The sequence below is a fragment of the Brienomyrus brachyistius genome, chromosome 5 (genome assembly GCF_023856365.1).
Source record: "Brienomyrus brachyistius isolate T26 chromosome 5, BBRACH_0.4, whole genome shotgun sequence".
NCBI lineage: Eukaryota > Metazoa > Chordata > Actinopteri > Osteoglossiformes > Mormyridae > Brienomyrus > Brienomyrus brachyistius.
Genome location: NC_064537.1, coordinates 25372009 through 25398711, shown reverse-complemented (window position 1 = coordinate 25398711; position 26703 = coordinate 25372009). Strand labels below are relative to the sequence as shown.

The window sequence follows — 26703 nt, the reverse complement described above, 5'->3', positions numbered from 1 at the left end:
CCTTGTGTTCTTTGATGGTAAGGAAAAGGGCACATCTTCCGCCAGTCGTCGACGGTTTGGGAAACGGCGAGGTGCGGACGGCATTTTGGTTTTATCCACTTTGCTGCTATTATATCTCTGCCGTCTGAGGCAGTCGGTGAGAGTGAAGTATGAACTCGGCGAGTTTGCTTTCAGAGCTTGTTATGATGGAACATACATACAGACACAGACATTTGTTTGTTTCGGAAAAGTGCAAAAGTCTTAGGCAGGCAAAGAAAATGTATAGTTATTTATCTGGGTAGTGAGTATATATTTACTCCCCCCCCCCCCCCAAAAAAAAAAAAACACATGAAAAACAAATATGGGACATGAAAGAGAAACATCACCAAAGTTCCTTCTCTTCCCTAAAAATTCCTGATATCTAGTTGGACGGCTAGATGAACACTTCTTCAGTTCCCAAACCTCTCCTCAGAGGCACCTCAGCCATTCCATGCATTCAATAAATCTCACAACCAGCCCGCATAATTAATTCAATTAATTAGTGAAATAGTTTGAAAACAGGGTATGCCAGTGGTTAAGTCAACAAATACATGGTTATATTGGATACTGCAAATACCGGGCTCACTTTGGGAGAGGTTTTGGCTAAGCTAACAGTCTTTGACAGACATAATAAACAAGATATTATATCAACATGTAGATCATTTCTGCATCATTTTCCTTGACAACCTAAGCCTTGCACACAGTACTGTAAGTAAAACATTACTAGTTAATTGTTCATACTTTATATTATGATGTGCTTGTATTTAATTCAGGAAATATACGGAGGCTGCAATGAAACAGACAGCAGCTATTACTGTGATTAGATGGCTGCCAATACAAATTTGGGTCCAATTACAGGGAATCTGATGGCGTGTTTGCAAATCTATATAGACCCATATTTCAGAGAAATTAAGTTAGATAAAGCACAGAATATTTCAAAAACTGAACTGACCAGTTTCAAAACTGATCATACCTGGGAACAGATGGAAATAAATTGAGCAAAATTTATAAAAATTACCAAAACCAAATGTTTGAATTATTCAACATAAACATGATCACGTTTTACTGTGTAACAGAGAGTATCTTACCAGTCTTTAAAATTGAAGCAGGTTTTAAAGGATCACTTAATGACATTTATTTTTCATTCTTGTAATACTGATATTTTGGCATTTTTGTCTCACATCTGATATATATATATATATATATATATATATATATTTAAACACGTTTAAGTTCAAGAGCATTACAGCTCCCACTTGAAAGCATCAGTTTTCTAACTAATCATCCTGGTCGGGGTCATGGTCAGGCTTGAAACCAATCCCTGGATTCACAAGTCATAAGGCTGGGGTGCATCCTGAATGCAATGGCAGTCCATCACAGGGCCCTCACAATCATACTTGATGGGCAGAGTCACTAATCAACTTATCTGCATGTGTCAGGACTACGTCACACAACTCAAAATGACACGGGGAAAGCATGCAAACTCCAAAAAGACAAATAGCATGAGGCACTCTTCAAACCTCCGATCCAGGAGGTGAAAGTAAAGAGTGCTACCCACCTTGCCCCTGTGCCACATCTCACGTGCAGATATCATAGGTCAAACGCAGTGGCACACCACATGGGACTGTGTCAAGTGTAGTGTTATAACAACAGGACTTCATCGACATTAATCTGAATTATAGTGTTCATTAGAGCAGCAAACGAGCTAGATGTTAATATTAGCAATCAAAAGAAAATCACAGTAAAACCAGTAGATTTTTGCAAGTTGATTTTTCTAGAATTTTTCTAGAATTTACAATAAATCTTTAGTATTACAGTATTGCCCTGCAATGAATTTCAATATTTAAATATATATTTAAATATACTTTTGTTCCTAGCAGGTACCGATTTTAATTTAACACTTAGTGTCATACTCTGCACAAATCTCAAATACTGACTTTCGAACAGGAGCAGAATACACAACATTGCAAAAAAAGTTCCAGTCCTTCTGCCAAAGAGTGAGTGATCGTCAACATTTCGTGGATAATGCCAGCATAACGTGCAGACTCATTTAAATATTTACAACTTATGCAAAGAAAATGGTTATGTTGTTCTAAACAGTATTGAACCAAAGCTAAGACAATGATTTATATAGCCAGTGAAGCAGTACCATAAGTAATGCACACAATAAGCACAGCAAAATTGCATGTTCAACTGCAGCTTACACACTTTAGGTAGTGCGGACATTTTCATAGCTCTTTGATGTTTGTGATGAAAAATACGTTGTGGAACTGAACTAACTATAGTCAGCAACCCTTTAGACGGGTATCAGGAGAGCAGTGCCTCGGTGCTCCGAGTAACAGGCTCAGCACTAATTAAAAACTAAATTCCATAACTTCCCACACTGGCACCGGGGTGCCCCAGGATCTGGCTTGCCTGCTGTGCTGTGGTCTTATCTCACGCATGCAGATTTCACCGCAGTGGGTAGAGGTGAACGCGTGACCTGGCAGCAGAGGGCTCCAGGACCTCTGCCTGCACTGGTGTGATCCGTTTGTCTCCTGTCCTTCTGCCAGCGAGATGCTGGGGCCTTCAGTTCAGTGGTCATCCTCACACCTGTGTGGATGAACCCTGTATGAGTGATAAGTGAACTTGCACTCGGCCGTGTATCCATGTGTACAGTAGGTTAAATAAAGCTCTGCGCATCCCCGAGTACCTCAGTGGACAGAATTGTTGCTTCTACGGGTGGGAGTTTGGGTTCCACCCCATAATGCATCTGGGTTTGTGAATGTTGATGTCCTATGCATTCCATCCAGGGCTCTCCCCGATCTTCAGCACTATCCTGCTAAGGAAAGACTACTTACATTTATCAAATATATGTGGACAGGTATCTCTGAATAGTGTTACTATATGATCATTCTCCATGTGATCGACGGGCAGCCTGTATACGATCTGCCCCGTCTTTTACTCTTTACTTCTGGGATATGTTCCAGGTCACCCATGACCCTGTCCAGGATCAGCAGTTGAAAGACACATTGTATACGCATTCATCGTCTGTCAAATTACTTCTTTATTACGTCTGTCGCACTCACAAATGCTCCATATTTTGCCATATTTCACGAAAGTAAACTCTCAAAGTGTGTAGCGCAGGCAGTGTTGGTTCCAAACCAGGTTCTCTCTGTGGTAGCCAGCATGATGAAAGCTTGCGATTTTTTAGGATTCTAGAACATACTCGATAACATGCCAAATAAAAACAAAATGTACTGGCAATGATACACAACAGCAATGCAATGTGAGAGTTCGAGATGGGTCAGTGTACATTGTGAAATGGTACATAGTTCAGTGTTGGGGCTTTACCGTCTTGGATTTTTTGTAATTTGTGTGTTAGCCTTGGTTGCTCAAAGCCAAGGGAATTATGTTGAGGCTATGCAATGCTGTAGGCCTTGCCTAGACTATGGAGTAAAGCATTAGTAAACTCACATCCAGATAACGATTGCTGTTTTAAAGTTCAGCAAAAGGCACAGGGTGGTTTCTAATTGCCATATACAAGGAAGCCCTTAATCCCTTTAGTTTTAAGATTAGGGTATGGAATCATGGGATAGACAAGGTCAGCCCATAATTCTTCAGAATGCCGAATCAATCATTTCCAAAAAAATACTCTCCACCAGAGTGTTATCCTCATGAGATAGTTCTGTAATTCCACATGTGTTAAAAAGTTTGCCAATATTTTTATGTCAATCACTTCTTCATGCAGCTGCCAAAGTCAAAGACAACATGCATGGTAAATGTTCACATTCCATTGTTCGGAATACATTAGGGGAGAACTGCCTGGCACTGCCCTGTAATTTCTGCTGTATTTTAATAAAATGCAAAGTACTTAGCATGATGGATGATATGCATATTGCCCATACCATGGTGTGGGTTTCTTCCAGGGTCTTACAGATGGACCCAAGGTGCCTTTCAGGAGTTTTATCCAGTTTCTTACTCCTGAAGCACATGATGCAACCGGGTGGAAAGAGGTTCTCAGGGTTACAAAAAAATTAGCAGGAAAAGTAATTAGAACGTCCAGCAATGCCAGATCATTTGTACATTCATTAAGCATTAGTTTGAACCTGACTTGTGATACTGATGACACCCATCTATATTGACACAGTATTACAATTTGGAAAACATTGTATATGTGGAAATGTCATATGCATTTTTGCAATAAACATAATAAATTACTTTTGAATAAGACATTTAAGATACTATGTGCAGCGTTTTTTAATCATTATTACAAAACTGCATCTCAAACTTGATGATTTTAAATGTATGTGTTTGCAAAGAATGTTTAATCACTTGCATTTTATTTTATTTTTGTTTGTTAGTGTTTGGTAGTTAATTTTATTGCATCTAATTGTAGGTATAAGACCTTTAAGGATATATGTATAACAATCAAATTGCTGGAGTATGTTGAGAGAAAAAGCTCCCAGTGTTTATACTGCCTTTGTTTGACACATATAAATAAGTATTGCAAACAACAATTTGACATCAAAGATAAATACAGAATGTAATTACTCTAAAGTAACCTATTTATTTCCAGAGATAAAGGCATCATTGATAACATTAACAGGTATGTAACAATGTTTGCATTGTGCTGGAAATTCCCTAACCGTTGCAGCTTGATCTAATACAGAGAGAAAACAAAACCCCATACAGGTAAGGAGCCTTCCAATGCGGAGGGAATGATGCACAGTAACTTAAAATGAGCGCCTAGGTGTACTTGCGGAACAAGAGGTTCTGTGTCTTACAAATTTTCTCTAAACGCTGCATACAACTGATATTAAGGCGCAAATTAGCCAAAAATTCAGAGCGTAACGAAATAGGAAAGACAAGAATTATTGAACAACAATAGAAAATGCAGAGTATTACAATCATATATAATGTTGTAATGAATTAATACCTATACAACTATATATTTTCCTGTGCAAATTAAATTTTACAGTGTTATGTTTCTGCCTGTCAGAGTTATAAAACAAAATATATGGGGTTAAAAATAAAGATATGTACATAGATTTATGACGGCAATAAAATAAAAGTTTGTACTTCTACAAATCACGGCCGTGAATTTTATTTCTGCACAGTAAAAAAAAAAAATTGTCGGTGGGGAATGGAGAGTACTTCCTTATCCTACTATCAAAAGCATATAAAAATCACACAACGGAACACGGCCAGGGTCACACCTGTATCGGCTGATCCTTCATTTTCATTTAAAGTGGACCTCAGTCACAGACACACAGCATGTGTGGTTTTAATTTCCTGCCAAGAATTACTCTTCCGTAGAAAGAGCTAGAGTTATTCCAAATCCTTTTAATTGTCCAAAGAGCCAATTTAATAATAATAAAAATTAAATAAAACAAGCATACACCACAAGTGAAAAACCTAGCCGAATAGTTATATGAAAGGTTCATGTACTAATTGTGTTATTTAAGTAATTTAATTTGACTGATATCTTTGTTGTAAAGGTTGGGCCTTGGTGCAAAGGTTATCATTATCCAGAAGAATTGATTCCATAGTAATAAGGTATTACTGATATTATCTTGTGCCATCCTTCCATTATGCATACTGCATATCTAGCACAGGATCATGGTGAGCTTGGAACCTCTCCAAGGCAGAATAATGCAGAGGGCTGGGGACACCCTAGACAGGCTGCCAGCCTACTGCAGCACACATAATTATACAGTCACTTGCTATGGGCAATTCAGAGACCCCAATTCACCAAACCACATGTTTTTGGCCTGCGGGAGGAAATGGATCACCCAGGGGAAACCCAGGCAGAGGAGGAGAACAAGCAAACTCCACAGATACAGAGCCAAGGGCAGGAGTCAAACCGCAACACTGGAAGTACGAGGCTGCGATGCTACACACTTTACCTGTCGTGCTGCTCATATCATGTGCCAGTGTAGTAAAATCTCTGCTTTAAATATGTATATAGAATCTTTCGGCTAAATTACAAATGGTCTTTCATAACCGGTCTACTGGCGGTGCTCCATTGAAAAGAATTCCCTGTTTTAAAACTGCTATCCATACTGGGTTCTTAAATGGCAAGGAATCATTTAGAATTAAGGTAAATCAAACTCTTGACAGATGCTGTATGGTTTCTGTCTCCTATGTAATCTTATTTTATTTTGCATAGTTTGTTTTTCGTCCCAATCCTGGATCAGTGAGGCTGCAGCGTTCGATTACACTAAACACTTATTCATTACAGTCTCACATAACAGAGCTGACAAAGAAAACAGGTATTTATATTAAAGGCTTTCAACACAGAATTCCACTTATCCTAATATTACATAATTCAGTTCTTGAATTACATTGTTTCTTCTTCTTCTTCTTCTTCAATATTCAGAACATAGATTTAGGAAAGATCTTTAAAAGGGATTTCTTATATATATCAAATTGAAACCTAGACTAAATAAAGCGGAAGGAATATGGCTATTGGGGGGTTTCGTAATATTGAAAATTTGCAGCAGGATGCCTTTCTAAGATTACGTACGTCGTTCAGCTACAGCCTCTGGGGGAGCCATAAGCACTTGAACACCAAAAAGCCAATTTCAGTACCTTCCTCAAGCATCTATGCATCTACAGAGAAGAAGAAGCCAGCAATTTCAGCTGCTGTGACTTTTTTGCACATAAAATGCTCTGACTACAGGCATGTGAGGTTCTTTCACACAAACAAGAAGACTGCGCTCAGAGAAGGCACTAATATCGAATTTGAACCTGTGCTAATGGTCCAGTTACACCCTTTTGTCACTACACAACACAGGAAAGAAGTTCTCCTTAGATAATCTTAGTACCATCAGTAGTGTCCATTGCTGGACTGTGTCAAAAAAGGAACCTCAACTAAATTCTAGCATTAAAAGTCTAAGACCAAATTTCAAAATGCAGCATGACTAAAGACCTTATGACAGGTCACACACAGATCACATACATACAGAGATCTTAAAGGCCTCAAAAATACATGATAATACTCTTTCAATACTCTTTCCGTGTGATGTGATTTCAAATAGATAAGATAACGCATTATATTTCTACTAAACAAATTAATATATAAATATTAAATGAATAAACAAATCGATTAATAAATATTACTCACTGTATACCACCAAAAACCTACAAAGATAAAATAATGCACTTTCTACACTAAAAGCAATGTCACTGACATCTGTCACAAAAACAGCTCGATTCATAGCAATAAAGAAATTTGTGATTGAATTATTATAGGTACATTTTTATTTTACATATATTTGAAAAGGCCAGCATGCCATATTTCTGAAATATTCACATTTATTAGACTTACATGATGACAGCCAATTAAAGTGGCTCTTCATCAAATCTTTGACAGAGTATTAAAATCTTCCCAACTCAATGGATGTGTTAAACTGAGGTACTAGACATAGGCCTGGAAAAAAGGGCTCTAACCCAGTGTTGTATATTTCTGTTTATAGTCAGCTTTGCTATAAAACTTCTGCTGATGTCAGAGCTACAAGTCCACTATATCCATAAAAGTAAATTTAGCAAGGACCATCCCTGCAGATGTTGCATAAACAACAAACCTGCATATAATCATAGTTATAGATACACTTCTTCCCCTTCTATGGACATGTTAAGATCAGAAACCCTGAGCATGTCAATACAGAACATTTGAAAAGGAAAACCATTTTCAGCCACATTTATCACGAACAAAGCCGTTCATTTTAAGTTAAAAACATCAATAACTCTTTCCTGTTGGTCGAACTATCGCCCTGAATGATTTTATGTCAGTGAAATAAACATTCGAGTTTTCATACTTAATCATTAGGTGGCAGCAGTGTGCCACGTGTATCTTATATATTTTTAAGGATCAAAGAAATTGAACAGATGTCTGTTAGCAGACAAATCATGGCTAGAAATATATAATTGCCATGTCATCTCAGTGGCGATATTATGTAATTTAGATAGTGTGTGTGTGCCAATAATTCATTTTCTTCTAAAAGACAATTCTGCTGTGTAAACAGCAGCGACTACGTATGCATTTGCATTTAACATTTTAAAATATTTGAATGTTTTTTTCTTCTATCAATTTTACGTCACAAGGTACGTGAACAAGTTCCCTAAATGTTTTAAATCATAGTTAATATATACGGCCTGTATGTTATCCCTTATTACTACAATGAAAGTCATCGATTTCCATCTGTGGCTCAGGATCGCCTCTGAGGAATGTGATTGAATGCGTAGTAATGCCAGTACTCATAATACATATTTAATTTTAGTGGGATGTAGCTGGACGGACGCATTTAGTTCGGAGATAAAGACGTTATTATCCATAATACAAATTATTTCATGCAACAAATCAAATTAAATAAATCGTTTTACTGAACACTTGTAAAAGTGCAGAAAACAAATTGGGAGTCCAAAAATATGCTGGTATTCTAATATAACCCGGTCATTCAATAATTTTTCATGGTTCCCTCTAAATTGGTGGAATATGTTTCATTTTCTGAGGCCTCAAACGAATCCATCCTCTTACAGGCTTCTTTGTGGTCGGTTTGTTTTTTCAGCACCGTGCATAACAGAACAGTACGTGTTTTTTAAATAATAATGATGATAATACACCTGTAACTAGAAAGACTTACAATTTACGTTATCATACCTGAATTTCAAAAACGTTTTATTCTAAAAACCTGCCTCAATCTCGGCGTTGTGAAAAAGAGACTGCTAAATCCATCTAGCCCTTCCACAGGTGCCTCCCAGTAAGCAATTATATTCTCCATTTCTGTACATGTCATTCACTGTGCCTCCACACACATAAAACATAACGACTGAAGGACACATTATTCGTTTTAATAAACACGCTTAATATACCTAACATACTTTAACTCAATTAAACTGGTAATAATTTTGAAATTATATGGTCCAGAGTAAGACTAGTGTGGGTGCATTTAGTGCCTCCATTTCATGGGTAAATTGTCCTAAATCAAACGTTAATGTGCTATATTTTGGGTCAGCGTTTTAAATAACGTGGGCTCTGTGAATAAGCCTATTCAATTACATGGATTTGCGCGTAAAATTCAAGTCGCAAATATTCATGCACAGTTGACCACCTTGGCGTGAAATCACCAAGAATTATTTACAATTACATGCTTGCTTCCCAATTGACTTTTGGTCAAAACATACAGGAGTAAACAGGACAGTAACTTTACAGTAACTTTCCTTGTGAGCCACCTCAGCTTTCATCTAAAGGAATCGGTGCACTAGATTTGAGAAGTTTGCACAATGACCTACAAGTTTAAAGCTTGCAAGGAAGTAATGAAAAGGGAGTAAGAGGAAAGCGCGCACCTGTACCAGTCGAGTCCTTTTTCGTAGTTCCTATCAAAGAAATGGGGCTCAACACCAACCGCCCTGACGTCGGGATGCACCCTCAAGGCTTCCAGCAGAGCTCTCGTGCCTCCTTTCTTCACCCCTATTATGATGGCTTGGGGCAATTTTTTCACTCCGTAATCCGGGGTGCAATTCACCCTTCTGCTGAGATCGTCGTCTATGGTGCTGGACTCCTGGTGCTCCCTTCCTGAAACTGCGTTCAGACCCCCCGCGATCATTTCGGTATGAGCAAGCGGGGTCCCGACCCACTCCGTTTCTCTGCGCTTGCTTTCGGCATCTTCTGAATGGTCAATAGTGGACACCACATACCCGGTAACGGTCTGCACAGTGGAGGTCTTGTATATTAGATCTTCATCGATATAAGCATGTGCAGTGGTGGAATAAAGTTTCTCTCTAAACGCGACGGAAGTTGTCTCTTCAGTCACCACCCTTGCTTGGTACACATGGTTTTCCTGCAAGGGGAACTGCAACGAGTTGTAACAGCTCATCAAGCTATAAAACAAGTAAGTAACAGAGAGGGAGAGAGTAAACATGAACAGGATCTTCCGAGGCACTTTAGAGGTAAAAGCTGAAGTGCTGGACCAAAATGCCATCTCTGATAGCAGTGATCCTCACAGAGAAGTGGCTAGACATGTTTTCACCTAAAGTCTCGCATGAACCCTCAACAATAATAATCTGTCACTATCAGCACTGCTCCGGCTGAAGATGCAAGTAACTAAACCACTCACCTTAAAATAAGAAAGAAAAAAAAAACAAAACAAAAACTAGAATCCCAATTAGAAAAGGATGGGTGGGGGGTCGTTAAGATTGTATAAGAATATTCCCTCGCATTCTTGAATATCGATTTCTGATTTCAGTGTTGACAGCCGTTGTCACAATTTATACAACCGGACCTTTAGACTGCAAAGGCTGGGATTTTTCATCCCTCCAAATGAGCAGCTTGACCGGTATCGGACACACCGTGCTGAAGGAAGCCTTGACATTTTAAAAGGGAAAATATAAGTCGTAGAAGTACTGGCCAAGGCACGTCTTCATTTTCCGCACGTCCCACGCAGCTCCCTCGTCTCTTTCTTACTACAGCACGCAATGATGCGTTGGCTTCAACATCACCAATCCCTGCCCGACGGAGTCCAAATCCCAAATACGATGCTGAAAATCTCGTGGTCCAGAGTCGCTCGCTGACAGGCGTCCTCCCTTTGATAATCCCCCTAACTTTATGAGTATGAAAGTGAGCGGCTTGCGTATTAATATTCATTCAGTCTCTCCACTAGTTGGAGGGTTGCCTGCTGGACTGACGCTTTTTGTTGATTGGTAGACAAGATATGCGCATCAGCTATGCGAGCTCATTAGAGCCCCGGCGCTACATCAGAAAGAAGCAGCTCACACTCGCACGTCTTCTGCTATATCGCGCTTTCAGACAGTTGCAGTGTATGAGAATGAAACTGAGAAAGCTGGGAACGCATCTTGCCTACAATGAACGTTTGAGTGCCATGAATATATATATATATATATATATATATATATATATATATATATATATATATATATATATAGACAAAGCTACACGTTACGGAGGATTAATAATGTTATACTTAGAAAATAAATGCACATGAAAGGATTTGTAATGTTCGCTTACTTGAATAGAACATTAAGATTATTACTATAATTGTTATTATTATTAACCATCTCCTTCGAAGTGTAATTGTTACTCGGCTGAAACGGGACACCAAATGACTTTAATACCAAGCAGAGTAACCTGAAGCTCACTCCTGCACTCTGCTGGTGATAAATACATTTTAAATAAATAATGTGTCATCCCCAACGATTTGGTTGTTTATGTGATTGTATCGGTTAATTGTTTTTTTTCTCACGATTATAATATGCAGCCCGTGAACCAAAAGCAATTTCGTATTTTTATATTTTGTACAACGATAAAGTAATTATGTGATGGGTTGTATCAGTCACTGAGGTCAAAGTGAAAAGATGAAATTGCCTGTGGAGGTAGAATTTCTACTTTGAATACACAAACGAAGGTATAACATATAAATTATGTTGCGTATAATGTTTAATATACTTAATACATAACCTATGGATAAAAACTATTATTCTATATTAAATTACCTTAAGATGTATTAAAGTGAAATTCACTTACACATATATGTTCGTTCAGACAGTAGCTCGTTACATTCTTTTAATCCACCCACATAATTTCCCAGCCATTAAATGATAATTGCACTTGGATAAATTATTATATGGAATGTCATTTTAAAAGCACTTAACACAGACTCGTCTTTTTAAATGTATTCACTTCAGTTTTTTTCTTTCTCTAATCACTTTTTTCCTGCTGCATTACGTGCATCAACAGCAAATGAAAGCTATTCAGGAATGCTTAAGAGCTCATTTTCACCCACTGTTTTGCAGCAATATTCATGATTCATCCCAAAGTCTGGAGTTGTAATTATAAGCAATTTGTTTATGCAGCAACAAAGAATAGGTTGGCCAGAACCAATCCAGGGAATTATGTAACCACGTTAAGTGTTTAAGGCAAAATGTTTTATTTTCTATTCTTTTTTAAATCAAATATTTCTTACCTATGTATGATTTCTTTAAAATATATAACCCGCAGTGGTAATGTAATACTGGACTTGTCTATTCCATTGTTGATTATTTCTTTTTTCTTCAATAAGCCAATGAAAGTCTACAATGGGCAACATTTTTATAATCATGAAACTGGTTTAAGGTGTTATAAGGAGCCTTTATTCTTAAGCAAGATACTTACTGGTTCATAAATAAACAGATATGTACGATGTACATACCTTCAGATAAAAGCCCTTTCCTCAGTACCAGTCTTAGCTGATGTGGTGAACATCACCACCAGTGCCCCAGCCCCAGAGGCGAAGTGAAATTAGCTGTCAAGTTGGCACCCCCTCAGAAGTTGGCACTTTAGGTAGCCACCTGTGTCATCTATAGGATTTTTCTGCCTTCGCGCAGTAAGGACACATGTGGTTTGTTCATGTTTTTCTATGTTAAATGCCTGCTTTCTTCCCTCACAAACTCAGTATGAACATAGATATTACAGGTTGCATTATTGAGTTAAATATATACCATGCCCCTCAATGTACTTCCTATTTCTTGGGCGCTATTGGTTATAAATTACTTACATAGCTGGTACTCGGTACTGCTTGCCATGCCATCAGTAATAGTCAGCGGCTAACAGTGAGGCAGTATTCCGAAAAGAAGTGAGCTGAAAGCCAGTGCTTGTTGATGCCCAGGCAGAGTTTCCGTGTGTCTGAGGAGTTTGCATGATCTCCCTGTGTTCATGTGGGTTTCTTCAGGGTAACGTGAGTTTTCTCTCACACAGACATCGGTTAGCTGAATAGGTGACTCTAAATTGTCTTTAGTATGCAAGTGTGTGTGTTCTCTGCCGAGTGGCCAGTTTCATTTATTTATTTATTTTTCCGGGAAAGAGTCCAAGCATCACTCGATTAGCTGTTCTGGAAGATGGAGGGATGGAAACGAAACCGCTAGTTACCATAAATCAATTAAATTACCAGAAGTAAAATATAATTAAAGTAAAAGTTATAATAAAGAAATTTAATACTGTTTAATAAATCAGCCACGAATCCTGTGCCTTAACTTTTAACTCCCCTGTGTCAGTTGCAAATTGTTGAGTGATCAGCATTAAACAGCATTCAGCATCAGCAAACATTCAGCTAAGAAAGAATGAACTTCTGTGACCAAGTTTTATATATAATTATTTACAGTATATTCATCCATCTACCGCATGCTGTATAAAGGCATGGGCACTTTGCGATATGGTGGTAGATTATTGGTTAACATTAGATCATCTTCAGTTTCATTGTGGTTAATGTCTGTGATGTCAGATTCATCTGGGGGATTGGGATAAATGATATGTAGACTTGTGAAAAATGAGGTATTTCACTGCTTTTGTTAAAGAAAGCTGATTTAATTTAAGTGCAATTTCATTTTGAGGTGTCTCAGCAGGTAAGCATCTTACCTTATACCTCTGGGATTAGGGGGTAAAATGTGGAAGAAAATTTTGAAGGAAGGCAGGAGAACAATGTTATATGATATAAGAATGTTATTAATGAGCAAAATAATCAGCTTTATATATACATGTGGTGAAGTTCATTGATTTGAAATATATCGTAGAGTATATTTCCCCTTTCAGGAAAACCATGTGTACCAATGATTTACTAAATATTACGAGACTAAGATGATAATACACATAGGGGTGCTTAGGCAAGAATGATAAATGGCTGAGATTGATAAATAGTCTGGACAAGTCTGTGAAACACAGTGCGGAAAACAGAAGAAAGGTCAACAGAAGGACAAGATCGATCTTTAGATAACATTCTGGGTCCAGAGACAGAAGTTGCAAAAGTCCGGTTCTTTGGAGAAACCGGGAAACATTAGTATGCTTGGAAAAGTGAAAAAGTCTAGAGGTGAATCACAGTGTATGTTGACCTTGGGAGGAGCAAATAATTAAGGAGTCAATATCATATTAGCTGAAGTAAGCAATTTAGTTGCTAAGGGGAACAAAGCCATGACATGAAAGTGAAATCATTCTTGACCATCCTCCTCTCTTTTGATTTGTTCACTGTTAACCTGTTGAGATGCGATTTCTCCACCACACAGATCCCTCCTCTGCGCTCTATGTGTGGGGTTTGCATGATCTCCCCCTTCTTTTCATTCAGGCTTCCTTCTGCAGTCCAAAGACTGGCAGTTGGTTGAACTAATGTCTTTAAGATGCCTATATTGTGTATGATTGTGTGCTCTATGATGGTCTGGCATCCTGTCCATGGTGCCCCCTGCGTTGTGTCCTTCGATGCCTGAGATAGACCTTAGCCTTCCCTCTCTCACCATGACTCATCCTGGACAAGCAGTTGGAAGATGGATGAATGTTTTTCATAATTAACATTATTATTATTATTCCCTCGTAACAATTGTTTTGTTGTTGTATTTTCTATGGTAGAATATTGTCCCCATATCTCATTGTTATGCAGATATGGAAGGGCCTCCTGGGAAATAGCCAACAGAGTTGAAGCACATGCATCATATGTTGGGAATATTAAATAGTACAGTTAAGGTATAGATTTTAGCCACATGCTGCTGACTTAAATGACTCCTAATTTATCTGCAGAAATAGATCAAAGACCATTCCTTCAGTACTAATACGTAAGCAACACCATGACACAATATATGTTCTCTGCTTTATATTTAGAGAAGACTGGGTATGGTTGTAACATGGGGAGAGTTGTAACTCCACCAGTTCCACCAATCAGGGATTAGACTGGAGTCATACTGTATGATCATTCCACTGTCTACCCGCTTGATCCCCGATCTCACAAGGTGGTTGTCAAGGCAGGAAAGAAGCACATACAGAGTCTATAGAGAAAAAAAGATTTTGCGATAAGAAAGTACATTTTTTGATCAAGACGACAATTTGTTTAGTAATTATACAATTACAGATATAATCAAATAACTTATATTTGATGATATCGTTCTTCTTAGGCAATATCAAACCACTCTCTTAACACAGCTAGCTAAACAGGAAGAAGAGGCGGTGAAATCCTCACTGATACACCAGTGAAGCCAGCACTGAAGAACAGAACAAGAAGAACAGAGAAGAGGAAGCAAAAGTACTGTATGAAAGAATGAAGACAAGCAAAGGATAAAAGGGAGAAAACCCACAAAGAGAACATTCACAGCCAGCACTGAGGTTTCTGGCATCTCAGATGAAGGAAACGTGTGTATCGTGTGCATGGAGCCATTGGACAGCTGGAGGCCAGAGGACGTGTGGGTGAAATGGGCCCTGGTGGCGTCTGGGTCCACCAAGCCTGCACTGCAGGGTTACCAGTGTTCATTTCTCACCAGTGTGACTCTAATTAAGAACATACACTCACATACACACTCCTTAGTTAGTCAGACAGAATGTGGATTTGAGCTATGGCTTGTCACAGAGATAGAGACATTGTCCTGGATTGTTCTTTCATTTCAGTAAACCTCTTTCTGAAGCATAACACATGGTGTGGCCTCTGCTTTCGTTTCTTTTATGTAATTGTTACAATTTACTCCTCCTGGCTGTAACAAAGGAGCACCATGTACTTAACATCAACTCACGAGGTCTGTGATATTGTTGCAGAGATTTGAAATGGTGCCATTTGTAGTAAACAAGTGTGGGTACTATGCATGAAAGTTTGAGAACTACAGGGGTTACAGGGGCTGAAGCAAATAGTGCTAAAACCAGTCTCTCTCTCTCTCTCTCTCTCGCTCTCTCGCTCTCTCCCTCTGTGTGTGTGGTGCAGGTAAGGTATACCTTACCTTGTTCGGATCAAATGTCCCCACAATATGTTGAATGCCCATTTCCTTTTTTTTTGTTTTTTTTACCTTTTTTTACCCAGTTTCGTGGTCCCCATATGGAAAAACTCAATTTTATAAAAATCAATGACTGCAATAATGAAAAAACTAAACATGCAAAAATTTTTGTATTTTGTATGGTTAAGGTTTGGGCTGAGGTAGAGGTTAAAGTTGTCATAGTTAGCATTAGCATTTTTCCCTTAGAAATTAATGAGCGGTCCCCAAAAACATATGATTACACAACTGTGTGTGTGTGTGTGTGTGTGTGTGTGGGGGGGGGGGGTTAAGGGTGTCATGTTTTCCCTATGTTTTCCATTACAGTTTTCCCCATATAAATCAATGGAGATATACAGTAATAACAAACCTCTGTGTGTGTGCATGTGTGTGTGTGTGTGTGTGTGTGTGTTTGTGTGTGTGTGTGCTTCTCATTGATGAAGGGCTTCTTCCTTACTTTATGGGCCTTCTGTCCTGCTTCTACAGTAGGAGCTTGTCATGAATTGTCCTTGCAGTCCACTTCAGACCACTTTTTGAAGGTCACTTGAGATTATCCTACAAATTATGAGCCACTGCCGGATATGTTGACGGTCATCTCTGACGTTCGAAAGTTGCTTCTGCCCTCTACTTGGTTGTATTTTGTTATTGTCAGTGTCTCCTGCTTCACCTTTTTCTTGTGTACTGATGTCAGGGAGCAGAACCAGGATCAAACCAAGATATAAAAATTCATATTAAAAAAATAAATAAATAAAAATAAATAAATAAATATAATAAAAAATAATAAAATAATAAAATTATTAAATATAATATATATATATATATATATATATATATATATATATATATATATATATATATATATATATATATATATATATATATATGAATGATTTTTATTAATAATACAAGAAGGTCCATATCTGTAGCCAATGAGCTGCTGTTGTCATTTTTAATTCCATGTCATTCTTAATTTTATGAATTCTAATTGTTGCTGTAATTAAACGTCTGATGATCAGTGAAGGCAAAACATCGAAAACAGATGCTTCTGTGAAGTATTTAACTTTTAAACGCATGTTCTTACTACTTTGGCCAAGTGCCAGATTCATTTCTTAATATTGAATGCAAATTAGGATAAAGCTTCAAAGGGATGCATTTTATTATAATGTGTTATTATATTCTTAATCACGTTAATGCACAGGGTATTTTGTTACCCAAATAGGAGAATAGTATGAGCAAAGATTCTTCATAGAGGCCTATAATATTCCTTCCTTGTATAGAGCAATAAATATTACTTTTACTAATAATATTGTGTAATATTACTTTTATGTTTATTAAAATTATGTAATTTATTGCTCTGATGTTGCTGTGATGACTTAAAAAAAAATTCCCCAAATATGTAGCCAAAAATCAAAGCACATAAAACTAGATAAAATGTTTTTAAATCTTTCACCTTTATAGCATTTAATCGACTATAAACAATCACTCTGTATGACAAGATGCATTTCTGTTCAGTATATGAATACTTACACTTTATGGTAACTTTTGCTCTGGATTTGATTAAATACTTTTGTTTACTACAGAAATAAATGTTAATACAACAAAATTGATTAACTTCCCCAGAGGAAAAATCGACAGTTTAAAAAAGATTGTATAATTTGAGTCTTGTAAAAAGTAGAGAAAATTGCTATGTTGCATACTCACTGTGATGCCTCCTCGTGTGTGCCACGCCCCCTGATTACCCACGTGTGCCTCCCTGATCGTCTCCAGCTGTGTCCGATTACTTTAATCAGTCTTGTCCTATTTAAGTCCTAGACTTGCGTGTCTCCCTTGTCTGTCATTGTGGTTTGGTGTGATCTGTACCCTGTTGATGGTCTCAACTCCTGATTCCCCGATTAAACCCTTAGTTAACCCCGATATCTGCCTGTCTGCTTGCTCCTTGCTCGCCTACCCGCACGATCGCCGCTTCGCACGCCCAGGATCGTGACACTCACTTAATAAGAATGATCCAAATACAGTACTCGCCTTTGTGTTTGTTAGTTTTAATGTTAGTTGCAATTGATTAATCACAGAACACTGTGCAATTAATTAGTTGATTTTTAAAATCAATTCACAACCCTACTTTTAATATAATGATAATATGATATGATGATGCCAGTGGCTCATTCTCCATTTGGAGTGAGAATTGAGGTGAGTAATTCAATAAATAAATATTTCATTAACCACAAATGTCAGCCACCTTAATATCTTTCAACATATCCTATTATCATACAATATGAGTTTAATTCCAAATGTGCTTTGAAGCAAAAATGCAACATTTTACACTGTTATAATATCATAAGGCATTCATTTTGTCATAAATTTATTTTCAGTTTATATTTTAATGTGTCTGTATTTAATGACAGATCAAGTAAGAAGCTCATAGTAAGACAATATTTCATCCAAAATAAAGACCTTGTCATAACTGAACTATAACAACAGTGACACCAGGGTAACACCAATGACAGAATTAGCAATTTCATTTTTATTGCAGGAAATATGGGTGTCCCAAAAACACCAGTTACCGAAATCTCTACAACAAAATGTATCTCTTCAAATAAATATTCTTCTGAATATAATGCAATGTTAATGATATATACAGTACAAATGGAACTCTTTTATAAGATTTCATAGGTTAAACATTTTAAAAATATTGTTTTACATGTAAAATTGGCTTGTCAAGTGTTAATATTGAGTTGTGTGACGAGCTCTGTTATGGGTGTAGAGCAACTTTGAAACAAGATAGAAATTGAAAAATCGAAAAATTGATGATGGAAATGTTTTATTTAATCATACGTCAGCTGTGTGAATGTCCATGCTGACTCTTGGAATTGTGCCCAATATCTTAAGCATGTTCTCTATCCATACTTGCTGTTCATGGGAAATAATACTGCTGCTTGTTCTGTTTAAAGTGCTTTTGTGGTTCACAATTAAATGCCTTGTATGTGGTGAATGCAGATTTCAAAGCACAAATTACTAAGCCAGATACATGGAATTGGCTACTGCTACAATGAATCTCTTGACTTTTTATGTAGCAGTGCCCCTCGTAGAAGTCAAAGTTTCTTCCTGTTCTGTATTTAAGCAGAAACTGCACACTTATATATCTTTTTGACTCACATAAGAGGAATCTAATGGGGCAGGTTGTATCATAGATGCCCATAGAGCTGCATGTTAGATTCCAGCCTCGGAGCAAAGCAGGCAGAATTTTCGATTATTCTTCCCATACTCCAGATTGTTCAAACAATCCAACAACACAGAAATGTGTCAAATGTTTACTTATTTTAATTTTATTCCATTTTGTTTTACAAAACGCTGTAGGTATCTCAACATTTCTTCACTGTTTGTAACACCATACTTTCTAAAGCTTAATTTATTGACTTGAATTCTTAATAAAATGTATCTTTTTACATGACACTTTAACTCAGAAAAGTATGTTTATACTTATTTATAGACTGATACATTGCTGGGTAACTACCTTTGTTCTTGGTTTGGATTTTGTAATGTTACAGTGTCTGACCTGAGTCAAGATTAATTTGTAAAGTTGTAGCAACATATAACACAGAGGTTCCATTGTCGTGTGACCTGTTAAGCTGTGTGTTTTTTTTTCAAGACCTACATACTGTCTCATTTTTTGAATAAAGCCAATATTGTTCCAGTTGCATTATAATTATTTGATGCCCTGCTGGGTTACAACTACAACACCCACAGAATTGATGCAAGCAGCAAAGAGGCACAATTAAAATAGCTATTACTCTCAGTAGAACTAAAATGTAGCCAGAAGACGGAGATTAATATGGAAAGTTCTTTATTAACATGCAAACTGCATAATAAAACACAGTATTAAATGAATTAATCTACAATAGCAAGCCAGATCATGTACGGTATGAAAAAAAAATGCAGAAGAAATTGAAATGGTCAAAAATAAAGGTAAAATTTAGCATTATATACACAATAATAGAAAGATAAGGGCAAAGTATGTAATGAATTTTACCAACTAACTAGTGCAATTATTCTTCAGGTACAGGGATCACTTCCCTGAACAAGAACAACGATAATCACCAATTTAAAGCGGAAAACTTTACAGTATAATAAATTGACATATTAAACATTACAAGTTGATTTTAATGTTTATTCTCTACTTCAACCTGGGAAAATTTATCCATCAAACTTCACAAGTAAAAGTTTATCCTAATGCAAAATACAAGATATGGAACCTTCTAGCACAATGAAAACATAAAACCTCCTGTAAAACGCCACTTTCATTAGTTCCTATTATCAGTGGCTTGTATATACAATAAGAAATGCAGAGCAACCTCATATTTGTTGGAGATACAGGGGGGTCGTCTATCACAATAAATTACCAAGGTCTAGGTGCTCTACATTTGCAAACTGTCTGTCTTGAACAGAGTCTGAAAATCAGATCTGGCTAAAATGCATATAGAAGGAAATCCTACTTGAATCTGAGTAGGGATATGTAAGCTGAAATTGCATAAGTTTTATATGAGTCATCCTTCTTGATGTTATCTTGAGACTGAACTTTGAATGCCGATATCGTCAAGCAATTTGAGTTGCATTTGCAGTGGAACTCGGGAAGCTTATGAAAGCAGGACAGGATAATGAAAGGTAGCTGTCTTGACCCAGAGCAGGCATTCAAAATAATTTTATAATGTTATTTCATCTCAACAGCTTGGAATGTGCCCCCCCCCCCCCCCCCCCCCGCCCCCCAGCCATCACAACATAAATTGGAGCCTTATGCTAACAACAGCGTTACTAGGGCCTTCCACTTTTGAAGAGGCTGTGAATCACTTTCCATACACCATCAGGTTCAACAAACCCATATTCAATGAACTAGGGTGAAATGATAGCTCACTACCCATAATAAAAGTAGTAAACACTTTAGCACGACATCAGTGAAGCTGAATTCTCACAGGCATTGGTGTTCTAAAGAAATACTCTGTAGTGGCAAAGGTCCTGCACTAGCTGTGGCGGGTAAATGAGAGACCAGCAAAACACACAAGCATATACATGAAGGCAGCTACATACTTGTACTCATGAGAATCCTACTGAATGGAAGCTAAAAAATGTTCCTCACAGCACTCCTAAATTTCATACAGCCACTGGGTTGGTCATTACAAAGTGCTGAGTGATATTTGAGTTATAAGTGTGCTTGTTTTCTATTCTTTATCCAAACTGCAACTCCATGTGATTTATGCGTCCCTTGGCAATGAGAAGTGCTGTGTTTAGATATTAACTTTGCATAAAAATGAGTTGAAAACCCCTGGAAAAGTTTTGGAAAACAAAATCTCAGAACTTTACTTTTGTTCATTAGACTGCCCCATCTGATCTTTCTACCTTCCCAACTAAGGGGGCGGCCATAAAGAAACAAGGCTCCACTAAATAAAGTTCTGACACATAAATGTATATTTCACATCTCAAAATGTTAGGAATATGTATGAATGTAATTCTCTCATCATTTTATTGCCACATCATTCAGGCTTACTAATAGCTCCTGTTCCTTATTAGAATCTAATTATAGGATGGTGCTTTGCCATGGCGACATGCTATAAGTTGCTCATTCCCGACTTTGTATGTTTTTGTCGTGCTTTATCATTTTTACATGTGTGACTTGCTGTTGTCTATGGCTGCCTCTCTCTGCTAAACAGAGGAGGAGGCAGGGAAATGGCGTTTTAACCAGGCTAAGCCAGCATTCACCCTAACCTTCAATCCCCACTATCCTGCTGGCAAACCTGCAGTCTCTGGATAACAAGCTGGATGAACTACAGTGCTGCATCGGCTCTCAGAGGGACCTTCGAAAGTGCAGTGTGTTCTGCTTTACTGAGACTTGGCTGGGAACAAACGCTCCAGACAGTGTTGTTCCACCCCAGGGCTTCACCACAGAAAGCACCGACAAGACAAAGCGTGCCAGTGTGTTCACCGATGCAGAAACAGTCCTGCTTGCCAGTGCTGGAGTTCCAAATGATCATGTGCTGGTCATTATATCAGCTGAGGGAGTCTTCCTCAGTGCAGCTCAGCTGCTGCTTACATCCTGCTGTGCTGGAAAAGCTTTACGCTGCTATATGTAAATAAGAGAGCCAGCACCTGGAAGCGATCTCTATTATCACTTCAACCCCTGTAGCATAAAAAAACTCCCAATAGACTACTAGCACATCACCTGCCTCACCAGGGGTAACCAGACCCTCAAACTCTCCTACATAACATTCAAGGGCAACTATATGTCTTTTGCACATCCACACTTAGGCAAGTCTGAGCACTCGTCAGTGGGTCTGCTCCAGTCTACAAACAGGAACTGAAGCCTGCCCTCTGGCGACGAGGAAAGTACAGTTCTGGACACCCAAACACAAATTCAGACTTCAAGGCTCCTTTGGTTCGACTTACTAGTCCATCTTCAGGGTTTCCTCTGTGAGCTTGAATGAGTATCCCAATTCAGTGATGGACTACGTCAGGTTCCAGAAGGACTTTTGTACCCTCCTGGACTGTCTGCTCTTACCCCAACAAGAATCCATGTCACTGTTCACCTGGCACTGTGGGAAAAGACCATGGCTTTCACTTCACCCAGCAAGGACCAGGACAAAAATGCCAGATACAAGACATGCAGGACTACTAAGGCCGGAAAAAAAAGAACCGGTATGGACAGATGTTGGGAAATGACTACGATCTGCACCCTAACCCAGCTGATCAGCTTTTATGCCTAGTTTGAGTCCCACGGTTCAGACACAGGGTCCATAGAGCCACTATATGAGATTAAATCTTGGCAAGTCATCAGCCCTGATAGCATCTCAACACGTGTCCTGAAGGCATGTAATGTATGCCGACATCTTAAACTTCTTCCTGTCTTTGTTCACGGGGCCGGTGTGCTTTAAGTAGACCACAATCATGCCTGTGCCGATGAAAGCTACTGTGTCCGTTTTAAATGACTACTGTCCTGCTTTTTTATCCTCTATCGTTATGAAATGCTTGGAAAAATTGACAAGTCGTACATCATCCTCAATATCCCCTCTTTGGATGATGCCATCTCCCTCGTCCTACACACCGCTTTGGAACATTTATAAAAGAAGCCCTACATCAGGATGCTGTTCTTTTAGCACCACTAAGCCATACAAACTAGTGTTGAAGCTGAGTGGCCTCAGTCTAAGCAGCTCCATCTGTAACTGCTTTGGTTCCCTTAGCTAACTGACCCCAGACAGTGAGAATTTAGAAAAGGAAGGCTTCCATACTGATCGTCAGCAGTGACATTCCGCAAGGCTGTTACCTCAGCCCATTGCTGTACTGTTTAGTCACTTACAACTATTTGGCGAAGAGCGAGGGGAAACAGCATAATTACGTTTGCGGACACGGCTGCTGTGATCGGCCTCGTCAGTGAAAGTGATGAGGCTGCCTACAGGAAGGAAGTAAAAGAGATGACTGTATGGTGCCATGACAACAGCCTCTCCCTGAACATCAGACTTCATAAAGGTCAGACTCCTCAACTTCCTACTATACATCGTTGGATCTCCCATTGACACAGTCAGCAGCTTTGGGTTCCTGGGGCTTTCAGATCCCCGACTCCCTTCCTTGTTGTCTTAGCATCAGTTGCATCCTCAAGAAGACTCAGCTGAGCCTGTTCATCCTGAGGAGGCTAAAGAGGTTTGAATTGGGAACTGAGAGATCTTGGTGAACTTCTACTGCTGCACCATTGAGAGCATCTTGACTGGATACCTCACAGTGTGGATGGGAGAGATGACTCACCCTGCTGCAAAGGACTGTCTGAACAGCCCTGAAGATCCTCAGCACAGATCTTCCCCAACCGGCAATCCATGTACCTCTTCCTCTGCCAGAAGAGAACTGAGTCCATCATCAGGGACACCAGTCACCTAGCTCACACCTTCTTCACACTCCTGGCCTCAGAAAAATTGCATTACTGCCTGCGCCACAAATTTCAAGAACAGCTTCATTTCACAAGCCGTCAAGTTGCTAAATGACCAGCGACCTGCATCTGTCCCTGCTGTGTTGAATTGCACATTATTGTCAATTCCACTTCTGCACTTTTTATAGCACTGTCTACCTCAGAGGCTGTCTGCACGTCCTTCCCTGTTGCACTAACGATTCATTGCATATTTATTATTGTCTTTTGTCTTGCACTGTCCTGTCTTTTATTGTACTGCTGTTTTTGTCCTTTATTGCAGTGTTATTTGTCCTGTTGACCCACTAAGCACCTGTTCCCCCTCTTGCAACTGTGTCACGAGAATTTCTGTGTGTCCCTAATGTATTTATGAGATGACAATGATGGCTAGTTTGCTCAAAGACCTGTCGCAAAGTCCCTTTTATGTTCTAGTAGGAGAAAACCAGTTTCTTCCAAACTTATATTCATTCTTCTATTCAGTCTTTTGTATATATTCCATTAACTAAATATACATAACTATAGGCTTCCTAACCTACCCTCCTGCCACCCAATCGCTTTGATTAAATGATCAGTTTATTTGCAATCTTTGTATTGGTTTTTCATTTATATTTTCTTTTGTGCTGTTTCCAGCTTTTTCAGTAATTTTACTTCCATTTCAGTTTCATTTAGATACAGACATTACTTCTGCTGTTTCTTCACAGTGTTGTTTATTTGTAGTTGGTAGTGTATGCAGAGTAATACTGAACATGCTTTAAGAATGTGTTCTGTTTTATCACTTAAATAACTTACTAAAAACTAAAAAACTGAAAACTAGATTACCTAAACAAAGCTATTAATCCTTTTAGGTTCCTTAATGGCGAAATTCCTTAGATGTCGTGCTTTTCACCTAAAATGACATTTACCCTGCTGCTGAAACTTTGGGAAGTTGCTAAGAACAAAGCTAGATTTAAAAGATTTTGAGATACTGCTGGGTATTGGGATATAGTTCTTCCTATGTGAAAAAAATAGGCAGAGCTCAGATAACCCATATTCTCACTATTTCCACTTTATATACCTCTCTGGATTCACAAAGTAAAATGTAGATATTCTTGCCTTGCCAAGGTCCTGTAATGAACATCAATGAAAGTGTAGAGTTGTGATATAAATAATAATGAAATTTTCAGACATACTTAAAGGCATATCTTATAAATGGATAAAGTAGATAAATTCATGAAAAAAGCAAACCTTGCTTTCAAAGACATTACAGAAGCCAAAATTGAAATTAGCTTTTGCCGATTTTGCTGTTGTTGAAAAAAAGGTTTAGAACAACATTTAACATGCACAAAACCAGCTCTGCTTGAACTTTCGAGAAAACCCCAACCCTCTTGTTTCTGATTGCAAGGGCAATTATGCATTTCTGAAGTCCTCCTCAATTGGATTGCTGAAAGCCACATGCAGACAATGCACTTAATTTTCCCTTTGATTTGTTTCTAGTGAAAGTAATTTCAGTGATGTAAAAATGTATAATTGCCTTGTTCCATAATACTTCTTGATTAGTCAGGTAGCATGAGTCCCACAGCAAAAGAAAGAAAGAAAAAAACTTCAAACAGAACTATGAAATTATTGTTGTTAAGGATATTGAATGTGGTTTGAGGTAATTGAAATAATTACTAAATACATTTCATATATCAGGCCAACAACACTTTAAAATGTGATTATATAAATTTTAATAAGCATTGAATCTGATGTAGGCAGCCAACTCTCTGTTGGCATGCATTGTCAGAACTGATCTTTGCAGAAATGAATCTTGAAAATACTTCTTAGTTCCTATCTCTGGGAAGAGTGCCGTGGATTCTGAGACAGCTCTCTATCCATCCATCACCCTGATGAGCACAGAGAGGTCCACAGAGTTTCAGAACTCATGCGTTTCCATGGAAGACACGTGCCCTATGTTATACAGAATGAAAGGTTTTAATGAGAAAAATCTAAAAATGTTTATGTATGATATTATGAAAATATGAATAAATACGTGGATCATATGCTTTACAAGAAAAATTAACCAGAGAGGTTGCCTTTCACTTTGATTAACAAATGGCCAACACTATGAAAGATTCATTCCTTTTTAGATGAGATCTTTTTTTGTATTCAGTGGGGTGACTCAGTAACAGACAAGCCATTTTCCAGTTCTTGTAGATGTAACTGGAAAAAGAAACCGTTATAAAAACAGAAATATGAAAAAAAACAGGGAAACTACAGATATTTCTGTGCAAAAAACGATATCTTAGAACTGAAACACCAGTCACTTTTTATTTTACAAACCCTAAGCTGCCCCATAATGTATCTCTGGATGACTCATGAGAAATAAACAATGTAAATGTGCACCTGGGAAGCAGGAAAAAAAAGGAGAATAAAAACACAAAGGCATGGAATCGGGGCTATGAGGCCCACTGTGGGAGCAAGACCCAGGTGCATGTCACCAGAGGCAGAGCAAAACAGAGCACACATTTATAAACGTCACAGAGAAAGAGGGACACATGGAACGAACCGACATGAACAGGACTGCATTCTCACATATGCCTTTTCAATGTACCATAGTGCCATACAAACGTATCGTATTGACGAATTTAATATACATTTTTAAGTTTGAAGTTTTATTTTAATATTCTAGCTGTCGCTGGTGGCAGCCTCAGACAAACCCATATCAACAAAGGTTATCCAACTTCACAACAAAATGTCTTTGAAGAATGGACTTTGCAATGTGCAATCTTTAGTAATCAAACTGACTTGGTCATTGGCTGGACAGACACATGAGTGACTGACATATAGGTATATAATATAGGTATGTAATGTGAAAACTGTCAGCTGTGGAATTTCAGAGGTTGTAGAGCATGGCTGTGATGAAAGTTAAAAGCCTTGAACAAGCTTCTTGAGCAAGGGCACCTCAAAAGCCTGTCTGAAATGCAAAGTTGCATTGATAGCTCGGTTCTGTAAGGATGCTTTGTTCCCCTGATCGCCCAGGAGAC

At 38.2% G+C, this 26703-nt stretch overlaps 1 protein-coding gene across 1 annotated transcript in view; it reads right to left on the bottom strand.

Annotated features, from left to right (window-relative positions):
- Positions 1–10756, bottom strand: part of LOC125741949 (heparan sulfate glucosamine 3-O-sulfotransferase 4-like) — an 88302-nt gene extending 77546 nt beyond the window's left edge. Inside the window, exon 1 of the mRNA XM_049013515.1 lies at positions 9349–10756. Coding sequence (XP_048869472.1) covers positions 9349–9983 — 635 coding nt within the window. The 5' untranslated portion in view covers positions 9984–10756. The remainder of the gene's footprint in view (positions 1–9348) is intronic.
- Between the last annotated feature and the right edge of the window lie 15947 nt (positions 10757–26703).